At 42.0% G+C, this 18,821-nt stretch overlaps 1 protein-coding gene across 5 annotated transcripts in view; it reads right to left on the bottom strand.

Annotated features, from left to right (window-relative positions):
* The window catches only part of PDE8A (phosphodiesterase 8A), a 523,736-nt gene that overhangs the window by 296,481 nt on the left and 208,434 nt on the right, over positions 1–18,821 (bottom strand). Inside the window, exon 1 of one of the 5 annotated variants that reach the window (XM_073568513.1) lies at positions 8,085–8,378. The exons of the other annotated variants lie outside the window; for them this stretch is intronic. Within the exon in view, the coding sequence (XP_073424614.1) occupies positions 8,085–8,225 (141 nt within the window). The 5' untranslated portion in view covers positions 8,226–8,378. Of the gene's footprint in view, positions 1–8,084; positions 8,379–18,821 lie in introns of those variants that run through there. 5 annotated transcript variants of the gene reach the window in all.

Below are 18,821 nucleotides of genomic sequence, written 5' to 3'. Positions count from 1 at the left end.
GACAGACCGCTGATCTGTCACATCACAGATCACTGTGACAGATCAGCAATCTGTCACAGGCATAGACGCAGACTTCCTCATGCCTGCGCTTTGCAGGCACTGAGGAAGTCAGCTCCCTGCAGGCCCCCGAAGGTCCCCGTCGCCATCTTGGATCCGGGGGCCTGTAGGGAAAGAGCCCCCCGCAGCAGCACTGCACATTGCGCTGCTGTGGGGGGGCTCAGGGAAGCACGGAGGGAGCCCCCTCCCTGCCGATACTTCCTTTTAACCCCCGATACACCGCGATCGTGTTTGATCGCGGTGTGCAAGGGGTTAACGTGTCGGGGATGGTCCGTGACCGCCCCTCACACATTGTGACGGGTGTCAGCTGTGATAATCAGGTGACACCCGGCCGCGATCAGTGGCGCTCACCACGTGGGCGCCGCTGATCGCTATGACTGAATATTCCGTCCCTGGGATGTAGGTAAGGGTTTAAAACTAAAAATTGATCTTGTTCTCCAACGCTTTCAGAATGCTGGACTAATCTAGTGAGGTTTAGAGGAGAAAACCACTATTATAAGAAAATCAGTCAGTCGAGCAACCAAGGTCTTTCCATGGACTCTTAATGTTCTGTGCAAGACAAGGGGAGAAAAAAAAATTCACAAAGTCACAGTTCAACCAATGTGCTCCAACCAACAGGAGCCGTTATGCGGCTGTCAGCCAAATGGGCCTACTGTGGAGACAATTCTACATAGGCTCGATGCAGGAGCTGCCAAAGTATCACATGTGCATTTTCATTTCATGTTCACAAAAAAAAAAAAAGTATTAAAAAAAACCCAACAACTTTTTCACTTGAAATGTAATAAAGTACACGTTTTGAAAAACAATTTTGCCTTCTTATACCTGTAATATACCTTTCTTTAATAGTCTACTGGTATTAGATGATCGAGGTTGGAAGCCTTGATAAAGCATCGGAGGATGCTAACGGCAGAGTGCTGCACTGCTCTCCTTGGAGATGTGATGTTATATTGGAATGAACAGTGATCTGACATAAGGCGAGAGCTGTGCAATCATCTCTACTGCTGGAGTATTTGGTGTTGTACACCACCTCGCTGCCTGCAGCACCGTCAATCTTTCTCATACTCCAATATGGTCACGTATTGCATAGTGCTATGACTCTGGGTTAAATTTCTCTTTAGGGATACTTAGTCATTTAATTTTGATAGAAGCTCCAAAACCCTAAATTGCTTATCGTCCCAAAAGGCAGCACACACAAAGGGTTAATATTAACGTCCTCCCGTCTAGGACAAAAGAAAATAATTAGAGTAAATTAATGAATTACCTAATTCAATAGGCGGACCCTATAACAACTTAGGATTTAGCTCTAGTGCTGGATTCCCTGATGCCCCCCCCCCCCCCCCCTTATTCTCTCTGAGGCAAACTTAATATTCTCGTCATGGGAGACCCTTTTTAGATTTCTTATTTTCTACCCAAAGTAGCATCCGAAAGAAATAATCAAGATATTCATCTTCCAACTTGCTCTCCGGATCCTAAAAAGCCAGAAGAACAAAGATTGCATTTTTTGGATGTTAAGAGGGCAGGCTCTATGTCCCTTGACAGGACAAGAGATGAGATGTCCACACTGAGGACACGTTGTTTCTAAAGGAAGGATCTAAGACCAGTAAATCTACAGTAACCCGTCGGATAAAAGGGTCCATTGTCTCCGCATACGACTTACATTATCAACAGCTTCAGGGTGCAATGAAAGCTCACTCTACTTGCTCCATGGCCGCTTCTTTGGCCGAAGTGGGTGGAATATCCTTAGACCAAATCTGCAGTGTGGCTACTTGGGCTCCTCATGTACATTTGTGAAACATTACAGACTAAAAAGTGTCTGCTGCTAGAAATTCAGCTTCTATCTCCCATATAATATATATCGCACTCCCGTAATTCCCACAAATCACCATATACAGTGCCAGGTAAGCTGGCTGCTGTCTTTGACAACAGGCCATACCTGTACATTGTTGCCCGAGGGGTCTACACTCCACCCTACCTGCATCGGCAATTGCTGCGATATTCGCTACAGCACACCGGTAATCCGTATGTCAATGAAACAGACACGATTTTAAGCGATACAAAGATTTTTGCATTATAGCGATAATGTGCAGTGTCCTCCCCCGAGACGATCCCAACTTTGATCATCTATATAACGTTCGTCCAGTAGTTGACGACGCCAGCAGAAAATTTGCCAATTCATACAACCCCCATAAAGGACACCACTATGGGAGGCTAAAAATCTAACATCTAACAATACCTGCCCAGTAAGAGGGCCAGGTACGGAATTAAACCGTACAAGCTATGCGAGTACCTCAGGGTACACCCACAGAATTAGGGTCTACGAAGGGAAGGACAACCCGAATGCCCATCTGTCCTGGGGTCGAGTGAGAAAATTGTGTAGGAACTGCTACACCCAGTGCTGGATAAAGGTTATCACCTCTACGTAGATAACTTTTACACCAGCATCCCACTCTTCAAGACCCTCTCTGCCCGAAGTACAGTTGCATGCGGAACCAAAGAAAAAAAGCCACAAATTGGGCAACTGCTGATAAAGGGAGACAGCAGAGCCCAAAGCAGCGACAACATGCTGGTGGTCAAGTGTAGGGACGAGAGGGTTGTCCTTATCTTGACCACCATATGCCATGACAACAGCTCCACTGTCCGAGGTACCACAACACAAGCCCAAGGCTAAATTGTGTCCTGGATTATAATAAGGACATGGGGGATGTAGATTTCTCAGATCAGATCCTCAAAGTATACAGTGCCATGCAAAAAGCTTAAGTATGGTACAAAAAAAATTGTCACTGTACACTACTATGTGTACTTCTGAATTGGATATTGCCTGCATTGTCCCAGGTCAGCATTTTCCAGGAGAGGTTCCCAAAACAGTGAAGAAGGGAACAACACAAAAAAGGTGCAGAATATGCTTCAAGAGGGGAATCTGAAAATACACAATTTAACATGGTGAAACCTGCCCTGAAAAACCTGGCATTTGCATTAAAGGGGTTGTCCAGGCTTTTCACATAATCTCAGTACATATCTGGGCTGCAAAATGCTGACAATAAGTAATTTACCTTCTGTGGCCAGTTTGCAGCGTTTGCTAGATATCATCTCTTGCTTGTTAGAAAAACGTCCGGGGGGGGGGGGGGGGGGGGGGGGGGTTCTGGCATTGAAATGAGAACTGGTCGTTTCCTCCTACTCTACTCCAAACATGCCCTCTATAGCAACAACCCCACTCTCCATAGCAACAGGCCCTCCCCGACCACATGAACAAGCCCTCCTCACACAGTAACAAATCCTCCCCCTCTAGCAGCCTCAGTGCAGAGAGCAGGACCACCCAGCTGCTCCTCCCCCAGACACACACTGAACAGTGATCTATGGAAAGTGAAACTCTAGTGAGGAGGGAAAATCGTCCTGTATTCTGGGCCACTCCATGATTACAATACATAACTCACTAATTATCAGTGATTGCTTACCTCACTGTCCCAGTACAGAAGACAGGGTTTCAGTCTATTAACTGTTGCTAACGTACAAGTGAATTTCCAGAAATAACATGAACTTAAAGGCACTCAGCACAGAATGACTGTTCAAACCAAGCCCAGGCAACGCTTCATGGCGGTATATATATATTTTTTATAGTGCTGTGCAAATTAATTGGGGCAAAATTTTATCTGCTTTGAACAGATGTGAGTGCCTGTTCAAAGCAGTTAAAACTGGTTTGAATCACTGACTGGTAACCAGCTTACAATTTTACTTAAAAAAATGCTTTGTCCCAATTAACTTGCACAGCACTGTATCTCCCACCTGTTTGTTTCCCATCAATCTCCTCCCTTAACTGGTTCTATGAAGCCAGAGCTGTCAATGAAAGAAGAGGGGTGAAGATAGAGGGGAAACAAGCAGGTGGGAAGGTGATTGGCCCCGCTGTGAAGCACCGAGCGCCTTTTCTTGGTTTGAACATTCATTCTCTACTGACAGTCCCTTTAAAGCCTTGGTAGCCAATGTGAAAGTTATAAAATCTTAACATTTTTATTTTTAATGAATATTGTTATACTAGATTAAGGCCCGATGCTATCGCATCGGGAGGATAGTGACACACCTCTTGCCATGTTAACCCTCAACACACACACACCTCCTCAACACACACTCCTCTCACCTTTCACCATCTCCACTCACGTCCCCCTCTCTTTCACTCCACATATGACCCTTTCTCTCACTCCGTCTCTCATACTCACGCCGTCATGGCCGCTGCTCCACGATCCCCGTCATCTTCTTCCGCCAGCGCCATCCTGGATCCAGACGTTGTCCACGCTGGCGACATGTTCTTGCGGCGACGCCATCTTGAGTATCATGAAATCCCGCGATACTTTGCCTTTTTTCTATTACTTTTCTATTAGATTAGGAGATGATGATGTATTAAAATTTATATTTCCAGTTGGCTTGTCCATAGTGCCTTATTTTTTATCCAGATCTTGCTGACTTTAGTGATTTGTGACTTACTTTGCCAGTGTGTAACATGTCTTATGTAAAAAAAAAAAAAACACTAAAAAACTTCCTACATATCCTTTTAGCATGTTTCTTTTATATGTTAAGTCCCAAGTTGGCCAATTCTGTTGATCAGATGACTGTCTAATGTGTATGGAGGTCTCCCAACGCTGCCCCGATTGGTCTGGGTAGAGCAGGGTCGGCACTTTGGAATTCCAATGGTGGTTCCTTTAGTTCTCTGCACTCAAACTTCTGCCCAAAGAGTCACAGGAGTGCATGGCCGAATGCGTGTCTCTATGAGGGAGTCCAGGGCGATAGCTGGCAGCTTTATGATGTGCGTTGGGTCCTTTTAGCTACAATAAAATGTACAGTCGCATTGTGTACATGTAGGAATATAAGAATCAGATAAGGGTCCCATACTTGCATTTACTGGAGGTGGCCATACACGTGAGAGGTCACAGTGAGGAGGAAAGAAGGGTCATGTATTTGAATTTCAGCACCCACAATCCTTTAGTTTGGAGAAAAGCCGTCCCCCGAGCATTCATCTGTATGGGGGATCGGAAGGAATAGCTGACAGATGACAGCCATCCAAGGTGAATGCCTACCGTAAAAATTCCATCAGACAATGTATTACTTTGTCAATGTACAAAATGTTCTGTTGATAATTGAAATACAAAACACACTCGATATTATCATTAATTTGTATGAGGATTTTACAGTAATTATTTTGTTTTGTGAACTGAAGGGTGCACAGACTTTTGCATGAGCTATAAGCAATTTAACATGCTGTAAGTTGTGGGAAATAAAACTAACATGCTACCCGCCTGTGCCTGCAAGTGATTAGTCTCTGCTATTGTACATCTTTGCTGTGAAGTTTTGGCATGACTGGATCCAGGATGGCGTCGGCAAAATCTCGCGAGATTTCGCCGACACCATTTTGGATCCCGACGTCGTCCACTCCGGCGACATGTTCTTGCGCCGACGCCATCTTGAGTATCGCGGGATTTCACGATACTCAAGATGGCTTTGCCGCAAGAACATGTCGCCGGCGTGGACAACGTCTGGATCCAGGATGGCGCCGGCGGAAGATGTCGGGGATCGTGGAGCAGCGGCGATGACGGCGTGAGTATGAGAGATGGAGTGAGAGAAAGGGTCGCATGTGGAGTGAAAGAGTGAGTGGACGTGAGTGGAGATGGTAAAAGGTGAGAAGAGTGTGTGTTGAGGAGTGGTGTGTTGAGGGTTAACATGGCAAGAGGTGTGCTGTGACATCACCAGTTACAACTGGATGGAAGTTGTTACAACCCGGAAGTTGCTTAGCGCATTTATATTGTTATATGTTAAATAAAATTAAATATTATGTTTATGTACTTATTTTACTCATTTATATAGCACCATTAATTCCACAGCGCTTTACAGACAATTATATATATCAAACACAAAAACTTGATTTAAACAATAGGTCATTTTCTTTTTACATACCCTGCGCACCGGCGCCATTATTTTGAAGTCGATCGCAAAATTAATACGCATGAGCTCTACCTGCAGTTAGGACGGGAGCCGTTTTAAACAGTATGAAGATACAAACAGAGGTAGAAGAGGGGTCATGGCAGAGACAAAGACCCTACCCACAGACCGCCCCGATTTACAAAGAGCTGATCGCACCCAAACTTCTAATGATTAAATGAACAACCAGACAGCGGATTTCGAAATAGGTACAGAAGGTACCTATTAAACAGGTAGCACAACGCCTCTATGCCCAAACCTTTAGCTTCACACGCTTGATCCTGATGACAGGTTCTCTAACATTTTTCAGCCTTACAGGAAAAAAAAAAAAAAATTCTGGCTGAAGACAAAGCAGACATCAAACGCATACAGGACAGAAGCTGTAAGAGCCCAGAGATTTAATACTGTACATTGAGTAGAAGCGCCCTTTTGAGCTAGTACAGCCATGAGTCTTCTTGGCAATGATGCAACAAGTTTTTCACATCTGAATTTGGGGATCATCATTCCCAAGAAGACTCATGGCTGTACTAGCTCAAAAGGGTGCTTTTACTCAATACTGAGCAAAGGGTCTGAATACTTATGACCATGTGATATCTCAGTTTTTGTTTAATAAATTTCCAAAAATTTTCTACATTTTTTTTTCCCAGTCAAGATGGGGTGCCGAGTGTACATTAACGAGCAAAAAAAAAAAAAAACTTTTTTGAATTTAACAAATGGCTGCAATGAAACAAGGAATTAATAATTTAAAGGGTCTGAATACTTTCCATACCCACTGTAAATACACACATTATTAGTCTTTAGACAGTATTTAAGAGCTTTTAAAATACTGTAAGTATAATTCTTTAAGGCAAAAGTTCTCCCAATGTCAAATTAATCTTCCTCCGTAGCACGGAAAGGTTCATAAGAACAGGTTACATTTAGTAGAGGTTCAGCTGGGGGGGGGGGGGGGGGTCACAGTTTTTACAAATTCATGTATTTTTGAGCAGAGGATCTGGCCTCTCAACAACTTGGTTATGTATCTGCTTATTAACCTGCAGCCAAGTGCTGGATCCTGCCCGGCGAGCACAAGGCTACTGTAATGTTTAGCATACACATCTGAAGAAATGAGCAGGAACTCCTACTTGGGTGGGTACAATCTGATTACAGTCCACACAATGTAATTACAGGTTACACAATTATAATTAAGCAAAGGATTGATTTTAGGTGCAGCGCCATCATTGAACAAGCCGACGTCAGAAGCAGGCCTCGGGTTTGTCGGCTCCATCAGAAGCGGTTTTACATTATACAGTAATTCCTTTCTGATGTTGAAACAGCCGCAAGAAACCGGTAACTGCTGTAGGGCTAAATTCACACAGTGTTTGGGGTTTACACATTCAGCCATTTTATGCTATTGTAAGTAAACAGATTGCATCATGTACCAGCTAAATGTGCCCTTCTGGCATTTATCTGACACATCCCCCGTATAAAAGTGATGAGATTTTCCGAGCACGTATGCAGATGGGGACACATTTCAATAGGTAAAAGCTAAAAATGTGGTCTATATGTTCACCGACTAGTACGTACATTGCAGAAAGTCCAAAGAGTTGCGCAAAAAGGTTTGGCGGAGTTGTCTGGATAAATCAGATATGGAGCAACAAAAATCCTGGTTTAGAATAAAGAGACGTAGAAGTCTAAAAATAAGGGAAGGTGCAGATGAGTGCTTTTTCGGGCAGAGTGAAATCCAACAAAACAATGAATCGCACTCGGACCAACGTCTATGGCGCCGAGGTGGTGGGGAAAAAAAAAAAAAAACCAGCATGCCCAAGTTTGATCCAATACACGGAGCACACACTGCCATAAAAGACAATGAGTCTGTGGAAAATATTGGACCGCGTTCAGATGTGTAGTGCCACAGTAGCATGCTGTGCAGTGATGAGGCAGTGACCCACAAATTTCAAACACAAAACTCCTTTAATGTGTTTCTTCACAGCATTAAATGTCCAAAACTCACACAAGTGCATATAATCTCAGTGCACAGTATTATAGTCTATTTCAACACGCTACATATACTTTCCGTTTACACTCACTAAACACGCTGGTCTTCCCTTTGACCAGTCCTTGATATCCTCCGGATTATATCCAGGTACCATATCCACCTGTTTGCAGCCGTTAAACACGCTAGTCCTTCTTCGGGCACAGGACAGTCTACCTCCGAGACCAGTCACCATGGACGGCAGCCCCACTGTGTACGCTGTGGGTGCCAGGCCTATTGGCTCCGCTCTGTCCTGTGCCTCTTCACAAAGACAAAGCTCATCAGAGCCTCTGCTCGGTACTCTCACCTACACCAAACTGAAACTGGTCCTGACACACCCAAACCCTTTCCTGCAGGGCTTTTAACAAAGAAACCTGAGGCCTTCAGTCACATGGAAAACACAGATCTGGAATGGAATGAAACGAACTGGACGTCTACCATCCTGCAGTCTGTTTCACAACACAACATCCCAGAGCAGGTTTTCCCGACATCTGCCTTGGACACTAGCATGTCCAAGACTACACTTATTTTTAGTCTGCATTGCAATCACAGCTAAGCCTCCATGAACATTCTGGGGAGAACATACAGCGACCCCTACATGTGACATCGGTCACTGCCTCACCATTGCAATCACAGCTACGCCTGTGACTGCAATGCACCCCCATGGCCTCAACACTACTCCATGCGCATCCCAGGGAGAGCACAGCGACCACTAGCTGTGACATCAGTCACTGCCTCACAGATGACATCTGAGTGTAGTCTGATTGTTATGGACAGAAGAGATTTTTTCTCTCCATCTTCTCCTCAGTCGTGAAATTGTTCAAACTGTGTTCTGCAGAAATGATCCAATTCTCTTGGATGACAGAATATATGTTCATCTGACGTGGTTGGATTCGCCATTACTGGACAGCGTTTATACAAGATGGATGACATGGTTGAGATCATAAAAATTAGACCTCAATCTATCTTTATAATGTATGAGAATGGCCTCCATTGCTCTTATATGCCAAAGGAATAGGACTTCTGTCTCCGCATAACAGCACGGTAATTACTTTAGGCATGATATTATACCATTAAAGTTCTGGTAACAGCCATAGAATACAATACTTGGGAAATGCATTAGAGCTATCAATGTGATGAAGACAGAGGTACAGGCTCCCAGGATCACAAGTAAATCAGGTACAGGGACTTGCTGGGTTTAATTCTGTGCGTTTTTTATATTGTGTTTAACGAGAGGCTTTCCCTGCTTATTTTAAGTGGCAGATTTTGCCTTCCTTTGGAGATGTCGTTATTGAGCCACAAAATGGTCACGTGAAGGTTTTTCCATGCCTTGGGGTAGATAAAGTGGTTAGTTGACTGTTGCTCCTTTCTAAATGCTGAAAGTGCTGTGATCTTCCTTAGATGGAAGAAATTGACCAACACGATCTTTCCCCATTTCACTTGTGCCTAGATCAAATATAACTTCGCTCTATGGGGTTACCCAACTTAATCAGAAATTTATTTAAAAACAGCGGTCACAAAAAGAAGCACCATTCACCTATTGTTTACCCTAACAATCCAGCGCTGCGCCGCTGACCCTCCTGTGGAATTTTCTCGGTTTACATGTGGCCAACTCACGAGTGCTGCAACCACCGATTAGCAGCATCAGTCATATACTGGCTTGTAAACAAAGAATGAGCGCAGCAGGACGATCAGCCTCAGATTGTTGTGGAAAGAATAGATAGCGTTGGTTCTTTTGTTTTTATAAGTTGGCCATAGTTTTTAAAAAACTTTCTGCATCCATTTTGGATTTTCTGCCTCAAAACCCTGGGATTTATAGATATCTCATGCCCTTTGTGTGGGTTAATATTTTTTTTTTTTTTTTTTTTACTACACAGGGTAAATTAACCAGCGCTGTGTTTCAAATCCGTATCACATATATAGTTAATCTGTCAGTCAAGCATTTTTCTCCCATATGCTTTGAGGCTGCACCAAATGATATTGTGGGCCATCTTGCCCCCCCCCCCGCGCACATATTGTGTACCCCTGATTTAGACTTTAAATGCTTATTACACTCTTGCCCTTAAAAGCTCTATTTTACCTTCATATAATTATTATTCCACTTCATACAAAGCTATTGGACAATATGAACCTATTATTTGTAGAAGTGAGCTCTCAGTGTAATTTGACTTCTTTTGCCACAAAAAAGGTCAGTGACCCCCTTTAGCTATTAAAGTGCTCAGTGAGAGACAAGACTAATGCCCAATGCAGAGCTATAAAGTGCGCTGCAGTGACCCTCAATAAGGCAATAAGGGGGTGTGTGGATATATTTATAAGGCTATGTGCACACGCTGCAGATTCACCTGCGGCTTTTTCCGCGCGGATCCGCAATTAAATCCGCAGGTAAAGTGACTTGACATGCTGCGGTTTATAAACCGCAGCAAAACCGCGTGGAAAAAAACGCAGCGTGAGCACAGCAGTATTGAAATGCCATTGGATAACATGGTACTGTACCATGTCTGTAGAACTGCTGCATTTCCGCAGGGCCAAAACCGCTGCACGTGTGCACACAGCCTCAGAGATTTCTCCCTACACTAACCAAACTTTTTATGTAACAGAATTCCCCAATCTTTACTTTGCAGGCTTCTGTGCACTTTTAAATGTTGATCTTTTAAGATCTGGGCACATATTCCTTACAGCTGTGAGGCCTAATGAACGATGGTTCTATAATTACACGGTGTATCTTCTTAGCACCCGTATAAAAAGAAAGTACATGTCTTGCTGCGAAGCCACATCTGCCATTATATTGTGCAAGATCCCATTCTATCCAAATGCATTTGGAGTAAATAAACATCCTGTTTTAAAGGTCATAACCTTACATAATTTCGAGTCAACTGCTAATTTAGCAACCCAATAAAGATCTACATTTAATATTGGGTCAACGTTTTTTTGTTTGTTTTTAACTTTAAAGAACAACATTGTAGAACAGCAGAGCTTTTGCACTTTATTCCACTCGTCTCCAGAAATTCAGCAATAGCTTCCTTGAGATCTCGCTTAGTTTAGGAAGGCTCATTCTAGCATCATTGAAAGCAAAGAAACCCAGTAAATGACATTTCCAGCAGCTCATCCAAGAGGACATTTTCCATAAACATGAAATCTTAAAAACATTCCACAGGAATAAAACTAAAATATTTCCAGTTCAGAGAATCTTAAACGGTCTGAGTTGTTCAGATAAATTGGTCTAATTTGCCAAAGAGCCAAATAAACAATCTGTATATCACTTTCTTTAAAAGTTGTAGTCTTAATTCCCACAAAAAAAAAAAAAAAAAAAAAATTTACTGTAAAGTGACGACCGCTAACTAGGTGGCCTCTTGATTTAAACATGCTCGCCACTGCCTGCTGTCAAGTGTAATCTGTATCCAGCAGCAGATTCTACAACAGATTAATCGGACGAGGAAGCACATCTTGAATGCTAATCTTCTGTCGTAGGGCATGCAGGTATGACAGACAGGTGGGCTTTTAGGGCAGTATAGGCAACATATTGGACAGTTCATGTTGGCAACGAGGGAAAGGAATTTCAGCTCCTACAGTGATGGCAAAATGCTTCTATAAAGAAATTGCCCCCTAAGAAAGACTGGATGGCATATTACAGAGCATGAGAATTGGGACAGTTCTTGGACATAAAGACTTACAGTATGTTTGCCAAAAGCAATTTCAAAAGGATCCTGTTATATCCCCAAACACTTAATTTGCAGAGTTGATCTGAAGGTGTCTGATTGCCTTATCGAAAACACAGCAACAGGGAGAAAATGTAACTATTCCTCCCAGGAGCTGCTTAGATGCAATGACAAAGCCGGAGGCTCCCAGCAGAAATAAATGTCATTTTCTCCCAATAGCCAGGATTCAGTAAGACAAATAAAAAGCATTGCAACAGTGTTAACCCTATATCTGCAGGTTAATAGCATTTGGGGGCATGACAAGTTACCTTTACTAGTGATAGATGAGGGCAGACAATTCTTTTCCACAGGTCTCGGGTGAAAGAACAGGAACACTTTCCAATTAATCACCAATTATGTCATGAAAACAGAACGGCCTACTATGTTCTCGCAGAAGCAGAAAAATGACACTATCCCACCTTACACCAGTATACATTTTCCCATTTTCCAGGTGATCAGCTACCAAAAATTACAGTTAAAGGTCTCTAAGGAAAACTTGCCCTGTTATTTCCAGATTGATTACTCTGAAGACTTTATTAACAACAATATATTTGAGAAATGTTGTTTGAGACTTTATTAATATCATATGTGGCATAGATCCCACAATTTGTAATGTAAATTTTTCCAAAACCCAGCAATACCCCTTTACGTGGTCAGAAGCTGCTCAGGCACAAAATTTGGCCAAAATATATTGTAGACATCCTGGTGGTACCAAAATGGCAAAAAAAAATCCCTAGAAGTTACCTCATTTTGGAAACTACATGCTCCAGGGAATTGATTTAGGATTGTATTGAACCTTTTGAACTCATTAGGTGCTTTAAAATAATTTTATAACATTGGGTGATGAAAAAGAAAAATTCTATGTTTTCCACTATTATATGGATTTAGCCACAAATGTTTCCACAGCAGTGACAGATTGCAAGTGATACCTAGGTGGAGCACATCAGAATCGAGAACGGCCATTGCCAAGTACCATAGTACAGTCACTTGATTGCGAGAGAGAGCGGCGCTTGGCAGCGGCCACTAAGCAATGCACCGATCGCTGTGCTCCATCAGTACATACACTTAGTGCCGGTTGCTACAGAAGCAGTTTTCACCATATAATGTGATAAGACAACTTAGTCCTTCAGGTCATTACAATTACAGTGACACCAAAGTTTTGTTTTACTGTGTTTTGCTACTAATACACTTTTCAAAAATCTATTTATGCTTTGCATAAACATTCTGAAAACTAGAACTTTTGATTTTATGCTGACAGAGCTGTATGAGGTTTTAATTTTTGCAGAACGAGCTTCTATTAGTAAGATTTTTGGGGTACATAACATTTTTTGTTCACTTTTTATTACAAATATTCTAGAGCCAAAATGAACAAGTTACATAATTTTTTTTGCTCTACTTTTGCATGCTAAAACACTTAAAAATCATTTTAGTATGGGTTTTTTTTTCACCATATTTTCAGAGCTGTACCTTTATTGTACATGACACTTGTTGTGCATTTTTTTTTTTTTTTTAAACAGTGATAGCACATTTATATAGGTTTTTATATTTTACTACTTTTGCACACAAAAATCTGTTTCATACTAAATACATTTTGTTTTTGCATTGCCATATTCTGAAAACTACAAAAAAAATTTTTTCTTTTAACAAGGTTATTGGAGGACTTGTTTTATGCAAGCTGTGTTGATGGTTTAAAATGGTATCATTTTTTTTTCTTCCGTGTAACTTTTTGACACTATTTCATATTTTAGGCATCAAAGTAAAAAAGAAAATTTTTTTAACCCCTTAACGTCCAATGACTGATATATCCGACAATGGACCCCTCCCCGTTTGGTGCGGACTCCGGCGATGAGCCCGTACCTTTTCCGGCACATGACAACAGATCTGATCAGCTATCATGTGCCCCTAACAGCCACGGGTGGAATTGCGATCCACCCGCAGCCAACATGTTAAATGCCGCTGTCAAACTCTGACTGCGGTATTTAACATACAATCACAGGAAGTGCGTCATTAACCCCTCCCATCGGGACCCGTGTCACATGACCGCGGGTCACGAATGGGTTGGCATGACAACCCGGGGTTTGCAGGAGACCCCAATGGTTGTCATAGCCGGATATATATGAGCGCCGCCCAGCGCAAGTGAGCATTTCTGCTACTTTGATTATCCTTATTGGGTACACCTTATCACAGTAGGAAGGCTTTTTAGATTTTTTTGATAAAAAAAATAAATAAAATAAGCACTCCATATTTGTTACTGTTCACTTACTGTAGTGTGCCTGTACATTATGCTTTTATTCTAGGTTATATTTGATAAAACATTTTTAATGTTTTTTCACATTTTTATTGTAATTTTTTTTTTTCACTTTGTCTCATTATTGGACTTGAACTTTCACTGGTTTGATTGCTGGTCTAATACACTGTGCAATAATTACCGTATGTACTGAATCATATCAGACAGGTCAGAGGGACTAACAGGCAACTGTACCTGCAAGAGTCAAAGGCCATTGGATGGCCACAGCAATCACTGACACATCGCAAGAGTGAAAGAGAAAGCCTTCTCCTCTCACAACCATCTCAGTGGTCATTACTGACCAGATCATCTTGGGGATTAAACAGTGATAATCAGAACTAGCACAGATCAGAGCTGTTGCAGCACAATGTCGCCTGTAATATACAGCCGCCACCTGCTGCTGATGAACACTCTGCTTATGAGCTGGCTTCATTACCGCATTATACATGTATGGCACTTGGCGGTAAAGCCTTGTCCTCTGTGCTGCATGTGTCGGGAAGGGGTTAAAGAGAATCGCCATTCTATTTAGGATATTGTGAAATTTCCTATATTACAAGCCCATATTACTAGCACCAACCAAATACATACAAGTAAATATGGACACTGGTCAAGATCTGATAGAAATCTAATCCAGTGAGATGGCAAAAATCTGTCATTTCACTTATGGGAACAAAAATGCATATAGTGAATGAGGCATCATACTACCAAAATAGCTTTCCTGTCAAGAAGACGACTTCTGAAGGTGTCCTATCTGGCACAAAGGTGTATTGGTACTGTAGATGTGAATTGTGACCCTGTGGATACAGATACTTATATGGAGTGACAGGCCAAAACAACAAATCGATTCTCAAATGATTAGAAAGATGAACGGCCCATGGCATTACACTAGTAGCCTTCTTCCTACAGAGCAGCTTCTTCCACAAACATCAGGCCAGCCATGTGATTTTTTTTGTTTTTTATAAACAGCTTTTCAGACTTGGTCTCCTGCTTTCATGTCTATTGTGACGTGCTTTTACTGGTGTACAGGGGTCACTATTGGCACTGACTGATCTGAGACTACTCAGATGCCATTCACAGCAGGCTGCGATGCTCTGAGAACACCTTTCTATTAATATTTTACAGTAGCCTTTCATTGGGATGGAAATAGATGTCCTAGTCTCTTCTCCATAACCGGGACATACAGGGAATACGCCCCATAACCTGATGTTTTGGAGATTGTGAGACTTCGTTGTCTAGCCATCATAATTAGGCCCCTGTCAAAGTGACTCAGATCTTTTAGGTCCAGACACAGAACAACCAGCGGCACTAAGTAACTGCTGACCGTTAAATACTTACCGACCAGCGATGGTTTAATAGCCTATTTACACAGGCACACCATGATAAACGACATGCACAGAGTGATCGACATGCAATAGATTGTTCGGTGCAGATAGGCTGCCATAGTTCTCAGCAGCATGAAACCTGTTTACACAGGACGATGCACTGCAGAGAGCGATGATCTTTTGTGCTGCACAAAATATCATTTCACCAGATGAACCAGCATTTTGCTCATTCATTGGGTCATCAACTTCAAGAACTGAGAGGGTGGGGTGTTAGACGGAAGTTTCAGTTGTGCACAATAGGAAAAGTGCTTTAAGTTATAGAAGGGTTTATCCTGTTTCATTAAAAACAAAGTAGAGAAATTTTTAATATAAAAAGTATACCACTTTTAGAAGAGATTGCCCAGTGAAAACAAGTCATCACTCATGAATGAGATAGGCGTCCACCTGGATATAGTAATGATCAGCTGAATGGGGGGCTTTTATTCCCGTTAGAAAGGCGCGGCAGTGGACGTCTGACCACTGTGGATAAGCAAGGGCACTGCTGCTTCATTCCGGTTCTGCCAATCAAGGCAAGTCCCAGCAGTCAGACACCCACTGATCAATAAGTAATCACTTAGGTGATCACTGGCTTTCACCGGACAATGCCTTCAAGGCTCACTTCAAACCCCTTTAAGGCTCGCCTAAAGTAAAATGTCAGAAAATTAAAATTAGATTTGCACTATAATTTCTAGCAATTTCCTTCTCAGCAGTTTTGGAAACTCTCATAGTAATAAAAGGAGCCGATCTCACAATGGGGACCCGCAGCTATTAAACATTTATGACATATACTGTCAATATGCCATTACGTCAGTCATGAGAAAACCCCATTAAACTATTAATATGCTACTGTATAAAAACCGAGCTGCCATTAAAGGGGTTCTCCCCCACAATAAGATAACATCGCTGCTTTCTGCCATAAAATGGCACCACACTGGTCTAAACCTCGTGTGTGGCTTGGCAGCTGTGCACCATTCAGTTCAAAGGGGCCAAGTTGCAATACTATACACATCCTGTAGATATCGGCAGCACAGTTTTTGTAAAAAGGCAGCTGTGATTCTCTAATCCTGGACAACCCCACTTAACTGCCAATCAATTGTGTCTACAGGGCAGTACATCATAATTTTGGAAAATTAAGAAAAGTCTAAAGTTACAGTTGCCATTAGATGCCAAGTGTTCCCAATGTAACAGAAGCTCTGATGAATGGCGGCTTCTGGCTGAGCACGGCATTGTTACCAGCGGTGCTGTGAACATCTCCTCTGTAATTCGCTCTTGTACGTTCTTCTGCTGGGCGGCTGTGCTAGATAAAGATAGAAAGTTATGGCAAATATGTAACTTCAAAAATACATAGTCTTCCCAAGTTAAACAGGGCCTCATAAACTTTCCACTACATCCCCATTGGGAGTCAAAAGGTCAATGCTAGCTCCGAGTTAAAAACAATGGGATGTAGAGGAAATCATTCTTTTACATTTGCCCAGAGAATCTGTGCTAGTTTTTTTTCTTTCATAGACTGAGCGAGGAAGCTCCGAGAAGTGCGGATACAGAAGTCCAGGCTCTCTCCTATTCCTATGGAAAATGAGAGGCGACAAAATGAATATTAAGAATTTCTTTTTGCACTTTCAGACAACGGATCTTTAGCCAGTAGTGCAGCTATAAGAAGTACAAGGGTAAGACATTTACTTCTGGATTACACATAGGCCGCCTATGCTACATGAGATACAAGCAGTGCAAAAGCTTCATACTGGACAGAAATCCTAACTAATCACAACTTTATAGGTAATGAAGCAAGGTGTTGCACCATGCGGCTTTTGCATCAGGACTTTGCATATTTTGCAACAGTATAGGTATGTACTCATGTTAAAAGGGAACCTGTCCCCTGAAAAAAACCGCACTATTAACCTGCAGATAAAGAGTTAATCTGCTGGTTAATAAGGTTGTGAACCTGCCCGGGGCCGGCACTTAGACCCATGTTGCCGGGAGTAACATAACATAGTTTTGAAGGCTGAAGGAAGACCTTATGCCCATCTAGTTCAGCCTATTTTTAGTGCAGCTGTTCTGCATTGTTGATCCTGGGGAAGGCAAAAAACCCACAGAGTAGAAGCCAATTTTCGCCATAGGAAAAAAAATTCCTTCCCCTAAGCTGGGTCAACCATCTACCTATAATATTATGTTATTTGTAACCTTCTATACTGTTACTCACAAGAAAAGCATCCATTCCTTTCTTAAATTCATTCAGTGAGTTGGCCATCACCACTTCCTCAGGAAGAGAATTCCAGAGCCTCACTGCTCTTACCGTGAAGAACCCTCTTCTATGCTGGTGCAGAAATTGTCTTTCCTCCAAACGAAGAGAATGCCCCCTTGTTCTTGTCACAGTCCTTGGTACAAACAGTTAATTGGAGAGATCTCTGTATTGCCCTCTGATATACTTGTACATATATATATATATTTTAAGTCTCCCTTAAGTCTTCTCTTTTTTCTAGAGTAAATAGACCTAATTTTGATAACCTTTCTGGGTATTGTAGTGAACCAACTCCATTTATCATTTTAGTAGCCCGTCTTTGAACCCTTTCAAGTTCAGTAATGTCTTTCTTGAGCACCGGCGTCCAAAATTGCGCACAATACTCCAAGTGTGGTCTGACGAGTGATTTGTATAGAGGGAGAATTAGGTTTTCATCTCGTGTCCCCAGACCTCTTCTAATGCATCCCATGACCCTATTTGCTTTGGTGGCAGCTGCCTGACACTGGGCACTCCAATTTAGCTTCTTATTGACTAAGATGCCTAAGTCTTTTTCCATGTCTGATTTCCCCAGCAGTTTCCCATTTAGTAAGTAATTAGAGCATCTGTTTCTCCTTCCCATGTGCATAACCTTACACTTATCTGTGTTAAACCTCATTTGCCATTTTTCAGCCCAATTCTCCAATTTACTCAAATCTGTCTGTAGTTGCAAACTGTCCTCCTTTGTGTTAACTACCTTACATAGTTTTGTATCATCTGCAAATACTGATATTTTACTGTGTAAGCCATCCACTAGAACATTAATGAATATATTAAATAGTAGGGGGCCCAATACAGAACCCTGTGGTACCCCACTAGTAACCCTGGCCCAATCTCAGTATGCCCCATTAATAACCATTCTTTGTTTTCTATCACTAAGCCAGCTACCTACCCATCTACACACATTTTCCCCTAGCCCAAGCTTTCTCATCTTACTTACCAATCTTTTATGTGGGATAGTGTCAAATGCTTTAGAGAAGTCGATATAAATGACATCCAATGATTCTCCTTGGTCCATTTGAGAGCTTACATCCTCATAGAAGCTGATCAGGTTAGTTTGACAGGAGCGATCCTTCATAAATCCATGTTGATATGGAGTTAAACATTTATTAACATTGAAATATTCCATAATGGTATCCCTTAGAAACCCTTCAAAAATTTTACCCACAACAGATGT

The sequence above is a fragment of the Dendrobates tinctorius genome, unplaced genomic scaffold (genome assembly GCF_039654945.1).
Source record: "Dendrobates tinctorius isolate UK_male_01 unplaced genomic scaffold, ASM3965494v1 ptg000022l, whole genome shotgun sequence".
Classification (NCBI taxonomy): domain Eukaryota; kingdom Metazoa; phylum Chordata; class Amphibia; order Anura; family Dendrobatidae; genus Dendrobates; species Dendrobates tinctorius.
The sequence above is the reverse complement of the archived record's forward strand: the minus strand, read 5'-3'. Positions and strand labels throughout refer to the sequence as shown.